The following is a 6,706-nucleotide window of genomic DNA, read 5'->3' as shown; positions in this document are numbered from 1 at the left end:
TCCATATGAGCATTAATCCCTGTTTTATTGGGCCCACAAAGGTTTGGCTATAATACTAACCATGCTGAAAAAGTATACAGATTCTGATATTCAGTCAAAGCAGAGACAGCCCCCGTAAAATAGTTGGAAAATAAAAGATCACTATGTTGCTATTTGAGTTCAAGTACAAGTGTACTTGCATTTAAACACACTTACATTTTTCAGATGTTTAACGTTGTAGCTGTATGGTTATTGCACTTTTTAAAAATGTATATAGGTGCAACCTGACAAAAAAAATCATCCAATCAAAGGTGTGCAGAACTATGGTTCGTTTCCTTCTACCTGAAAGTGAATCATATTTTTTGAGAAAATACAACAATCCAATTTTCTCCCAGTTAATACTTTCTCCCACTCTTGCTAGTATTCATCAAGGGTAAAGTGTAATTGCATAAATGGAGATAAAATTAAAGGTCACTAAAAATGGAAATATTATAATAAAGTCTTAATAATTACAAAAATAGTTAATTAAATGCACTAACAAAAATATTTTTAAAAATCTACTTTGTTACTGTTTACCAATGAATAGCAAACCACTAGAAAATGAATATATAAAGAGCAATGAAGGCACTCTATATATCTTCACATTAACAGTAGAGTCAAAAATTTGTTTTTGCCTTGTAACCCTGCTGGCTCAGTGACATAGTAGATCCCAACTCCTTAAGCACCTAGCTTTTACAACTGCTACTTATAGCTACAAAGACATTTTGTTAAGGAGTTTTTGACTTGTGTAAACCCAGTTTTCCTTAGACAATCCAAACCCTTCAGCATTCTTCTCCTAGTGAGGTCAATGTTACCTTATTGTGTTTTGGGTCACTGTGTATGGAGCTGAATAACTGCACACTGCCAGTAACTCTGGAGGCATTTTATTGTAAATTAAATGGAAAATGTAAATTTCATTGTAAAGTGTATTGCTTGCTATGCTTACAGCAGGTTTCTCATCGTCAGCATTTTAATATATTGTAGCCTTTGGCAGCTTGCTGGTAGATACTTATCATTTCCTCCTGTGTCCATAAAATGTGAAAGAGGACTCTACTTACTCATTTATGTACTCTGCTGAACATGTAATCTGATCTTCATTTTGTACTGATTAAAATATGTGTGTCTTGTGGAGTACTCTGAATAAATCTGCTGTCAAAGTTTTCTATGATCAAAGTAAGGTGCCACTTCTCTGTAGGTGTTTGATGATTTCATTGGCAAATATATTCAGTTTTTTAAACCTTTGGTCACAAAACAACAAATTTATTCCTTTTTCAAGATACACTATATAGCCTAATAAATGTGGATACCTGATTATCACACCTTAGTGAACATGACATTTTGAAACCATCGCCATTAACATAGAACCCCCACCACCCCCTGGCAAAGATGTTCAGTGAGAGGGCCTAGCTTGCAAATGACATTACAGTTCAAAGATGTTCAGTGAGAGGGCCTAGCTTGCAAATGACATTACAGTTCAAAGATGTTCAGTGAGCTTTGGGCAGGCCACTGCAGTTCCTCCACACCGAACATGTTGAACCATGTCTTTACTTCACTGAATGTGGACTATAGGTTATAGTCATGCAGGAACAGAAAAGGGCCTTCCTAAAACTGTTTCCACAAAATTAGAAACAAATACATTTCTAAAATGTCTTTGTACAGTGTGTTGTAAAATTACCATTACTCTTCATTGGAACTAAAGTCCCTTTGTAAACCCAAGCCCTAAAAACCGGCCCCAGATTATTAACCCTTATCTGATCAACTTATCTCTTGGCATTGTGTAGTCTTGTTTTAGCATTATCCTGGCATCTGCCAAAACAATATTCTTAAATTAGACTCCCAAATAATGAAGTATGATTAATTTCAGAGAATGTTAACACTGCTCCAGAGTCCAGTGGTAGATCCAATGCAGGATTGCTCATAGTGATCTAAAACTTGTGTGTAGTTGTTCAGCCATGGAAACCCATTTCATGAAGCTCCTGTCACATAGTTCTTGCACTGACAAGTTATTTTTATGTGCTGCATTTTTCAGCACTCATATGCCCTGCTCTGTGAGTTTATATACTACATGCTTCAGCACTCTTATGTCTCGCTCTATGAGTTTGCATAGTCTACTGCTTCATGACTAAGCTCTGGACACTCCATGATGCTTGTTTCACAATAATAGCACTTAAGGGTAAAAGGGTAAGCATTCATTGAAAGCATCTGTAATAGTCGGCTTACTTACTACTTTAAACTTTTAATTTCTAGTCTTATTTGACTAACAGAGCAAATCCGAGGGAACGTTTTGCCAAATATTTCAAACACATCAACTTCAACACTGAAAAAACAGATGCTAGATTAGACCAATTTCCTGGAAGCATACAAAGGCCTTCTCCACTGGCAAACATATTAGTCCTTCATCTTTTTCCTGCCTGTCTATAGGCAGAAGCCAATGTTCAGAGGCACATCGGGAGGTCCAATGCTGTTTGAACCTACTTTTGATTATGCATGACTTGGAGATGTTTCAGATCCCCTCAAACAACAATGTCGACAAGTACACAGAAGTCAGCAATGCATGCACAAGACTATAAAAGCAGGTAAACGTGTGCAGAGCTAACAGGCAAGTACAGTTCAGTACCACCAATATTAGGAGTATGTTACAGGGGCTGAACAAGACTTCATGGGGAAGATATTCTGTGTGACAAACACCATCACCTCTCTCTCAGATGAGTGAAACACTTTTTACACTGAATAAACACCTACAAAGATGCCAGTCCAGGTGGCATTTCCAGACACCTGCTTAAAGTATGTGGACATGGGTTAGGTGGAGCATTTACTGACATTTTTAACCACTTGCTGTCCCTGTCTATGATTCCAGTGGTTTTCAAACAGGACACTATTGTTCCAGTACCAAAGACAAACACTCTAACCTCTCAGAATGACTGGTGCCCTGTAACTCTAACCTCCATCAAAAGCAGGTGCTTTGAGAGGCTGGTTAAAGCATTCATCTTCACCTCACTTGGATCCTTTACAGTTTTCCTATAGACAGAACATATGTGCTCTAGGTCTAAATAATTCACTTTGCAGCTGGATCCTGAACTGCCTGTCAGACCCTTGCCAGGTGGTAAATATGGGCAGTATCACCTCCACCTCACTTACTCTCAATAGAGGAACACCCAAGGGCAGTGGGCTCAGTCCTCCCCTGTACTCCTTGTGACTGTACAGCCACACACAGCTTCAACATCAACATTACATGTTCTGATGACACTATGATGCTAGATCTGATCTCCCATGAAGATAAGACAGCCTATAGAGGGGTGGTCAGTTCCCTGACACGGGTGCCAGCAGAATAACCTTTCATTTAATTTCATGAACACTAAGGAGCTGATAGTGGACTTTAGGAAGCAGGAGAGGGAGAACATGCCCATTACCATCAATGGGATTATAGTAGAGAGGGACTGCAGCGTATCTCACATGGGCCACACATATGGGTCATGCCATAAAAAGGCACAACAGCATCTCTTCTCCCTCAGAAGGTAGAGGTTTGACATGAACCCTCACATCATTAAGACATTTAACACATACACTATGGAGAGCATCCTCTCAGGCTGCACTGTCTGATCTACGGAGTCTACCCAGGGTTTGTTTTGCAATGTGTTATGCCTGTGAGTGTGGGTGAGTGTGTTTCCTTTTGCTAGGTGTATATCAGATTCCAGATCCGGTGGAAGGTTTCATCACCCTTTCTAACCTTGACTTCTCTCTATTTTTCTCCAGGTCTACCAGCCCACTGGCTACTCCTACATAAGGCCCCTCCCAGAGTTGTTGTTGGTGGCTATTGCAGCAATTGCTGTTCGCAATTGTATCATTTGTGTGTATGACCTTGTTCTCCCCATTTGGATCTTGATCTTTAGCTTTGATCCAACTTTGGTGTTGGATACTGGTGGTACGTAGTGGCTGCCATTTTTGTTGGGTTCCATTATGTTAGCTGTTTATCATTCTTTTTCCTTGTTATGGCCTCACAGCCTAGACAGGGTTGTAATAAATGCTACACACTATGCATGATGAATGCATGATGTGTGCAAGATGTGCATATGAACAGCCTACCCATTTCCACTTTAGCACATCTGTATATATATTTCCCATTTTATTTTTTTAAGCATTTCATTTACCTTATTCTTGTGTTCTGACCTGCAAAAGTGTGTTTAAAGGTCTTAAATAGCAAGGATGCTCGTTACTGGCATTTCATGCCTAAAGTTGTTGTTTGCCATGTTGTTCAGTTATCATAGATGTGGATAAGGATCAATAATCTCCAGAATGGAACAGTTGCAATACTATTACATCTATGGCATTTAATATAAAATATTCCTTAGTTCTTTAAGGTATTTGAGGGATTTGTTGTTCTATTTCTTATTTTAATAAACCTATTCTGTGCTTCCATTTTGATAGCAAGTAAAGATAGCAGTTATCTGACCAGTTTAAATATGAGCAATATTTGGACCTGATCTTCTTTAGAACAGAAACACTGTGCACAGAAGATCATTTATGTTTTACGTTTTATTGGAATGCCCTGTTCAGCCCTCATTACAGCTCCTGATCAGTAAAGGCATCTTAAAAAACAGGTTCACAAGACATTTGAAATAAAATAAAATAAAATAAAAAACATAAAAATCTGCAACATTAAAATAATAAAAATATCATTTTAACAAACTACACACTGTAGAACGACAACAAAAAACCTGATCAAGTGAACGTACTACATATGCCTGAAATGGACAATACAATCTCAAAACAAGACTTTAATAGATGTACCATGTCTGAAAATGTTTTAGTTTAATTAAAACAATAATCTCTGCAGCATAAACACTTATACACACTTTATGGAAAGGAGACCATTATAAATAACAGATAAAAGGCACAACCTTCCTCAAGGAAAACGCAGTATGCAAAAAGTTTCCATCCATCCAAACACATCAGAACGTTATCCATTCAAACACACCAAAAATTGCTGCAGACAATGATATTAAACAAATCGTGTTTAAAAAACGAATTTGAAAGTGCCGTTTATATTGCGAGTATTTTACGTCTTGGGTGCCTTCTGTAATAAGGAGTAGGCAACTGTAAAGAGGATACGGGCAGCTACACTTCAGAAATGTCAAAGGATACTGTTGCTACAATGCTTAGTTTCTTCCTGAAACTTTTTAATTTTGTTCTCCACTTTGGCAGCCAGGCTGTCCAGGTTTACTTTCGTCAGCTTGTCTGGAAGCTCAGTTAACTGCTCCGGTGTAGCTCGACAGAGCCACAGCTGCGCGTGCTGCAGATAGTTGTCCGAATTGGACCGAACCTGAGATCTCCGCGTCCGACCATCGTTGTGCAGGATGAAGCGGTTGACGAACCGCTGCAGCCGACGCGGTTTCTGTTGTGCAAAGAGCTCCGACAGGAGGGGCTTGATCAGCCTGTCCCAGCCTGAGAATAGTAACAACAATATGAAAGACTTAGTAACAAGTCAAACCGGACCAGCACTAAAACATTCAGCTAGAAACCCGCCTACCTTGCTCTATTATACTACTGCAGGTGGCACACACGTTGTCGTGCCAACAAGACCCATGTAGTAAAAGCCGCTCTTCGGGTTGGCAAGCCTTGTGCGGGGTGCACACTGTATTTCCGGGAGCTCCAGCCGCATAGTGTTTATCCGCACATAGCTCGCACTCTGTGTTTGCGTACGGAGTTCCTGTGGATAAGGCATTCAGTGAGGAACAGCTTAAACCTGCAACGTACAATGTCACTCGGAACCTGTGAGACTAAAGTACTTTTAAATTTAAAACCCTATATCTATATCAAAATAATACCTTTTGATTTAACTCCGTATCCCGCACCGCACACGGTATGCTTCTTGCAGAAGTGGAAATTCCAGAAATAACCCTCCTTGCATTCGCAAACTTGATTATGGAAATGCGTGCACTGCTGCTTAACAACCTGATGGTCGAAGCAGGAGTCACAGGGTAGACACTCAGGAATATAATTCCAGAATTCTGTGAAGAATCCTGCGCTACATGGACGGCATTCTGTCTGGCGAGTCTCGGTGCAGTGTGCACGAAGGTGATACCCTGGAGCACATCGATTACACACGATTTCTTGTCCGGTTGAAGGAAGTACACGGACGTAAGTTGTTTCGTTCACCCCAGCTGCTGCAGGACTTATGCTGATCAAACTCAATACTGCAAAGACAAACTGCAAAACCACACATAATTGTTTAGACAAATTTAGAAAAGCCTCCCGCCATTGATTACATTTGCTATTTGCCTGGGACGCACGCAGCGAAAGATCTAACTTAACAATGAACCAGCGCAAAGTCACGTACCATGGTTGTGATACCTCCTTCTCTATTGATCTACACTTGCTTCGCGTTTCCTTTTAAACATTCCCATTGACGTAATTGCTTAAGCATGTGAAAGTCAAGCAGCCTATGCGTAATGCCATTTGCGGTATTTCTGATAAGCCTTATGCCGCTTTTATTATAGTATTTTCTTTCAAATAATTGCCCCATATCAACACCCGGAATCTTCAGAAAAATCTACTGAACTGGAGTCGCCTGCTTTCTAACTAACTTACATGCGTAGTCCAAGTTAATGTGCTGTTAGTGGGCTCAAGTTAGGTAAGCAGTTTGTTACATTTAGCTTGAAGCTGTATTTTTGAATAGACAGATGCCAGT

General features: G+C 39.8%; 1 protein-coding gene across 1 annotated transcript; it reads right to left on the bottom strand.

Annotated features, from left to right (window-relative positions):
- Positions 1-4,532: 4,532 nt before the first annotated feature.
- LOC113589068 (tumor necrosis factor receptor superfamily member 11B-like) lies at positions 4,533-6,407 on the bottom strand. The gene is made up of 4 exons (XM_027028522.2): positions 6,356-6,407; positions 5,844-6,225; positions 5,546-5,725; positions 4,533-5,460 (listed from the first exon to the last, which is right to left on the bottom strand). The coding sequence occupies exons 1-4, from the start codon at positions 6,356-6,358 to the stop codon at positions 5,150-5,152; spliced, it is 876 nt and encodes a 291-aa protein (XP_026884323.2). The 5' UTR covers positions 6,359-6,407; the 3' UTR covers positions 4,533-5,149.
- Between the last annotated feature and the right edge of the window lie 299 nt (positions 6,408-6,706).

This window comes from Electrophorus electricus, chromosome 2, assembly GCF_013358815.1.
Source record: "Electrophorus electricus isolate fEleEle1 chromosome 2, fEleEle1.pri, whole genome shotgun sequence".
Taxonomy (NCBI): domain Eukaryota; kingdom Metazoa; phylum Chordata; class Actinopteri; order Gymnotiformes; family Gymnotidae; genus Electrophorus; species Electrophorus electricus.
The sequence above is the reverse complement of the archived record's forward strand: the minus strand, read 5'-3'. Positions and strand labels throughout refer to the sequence as shown.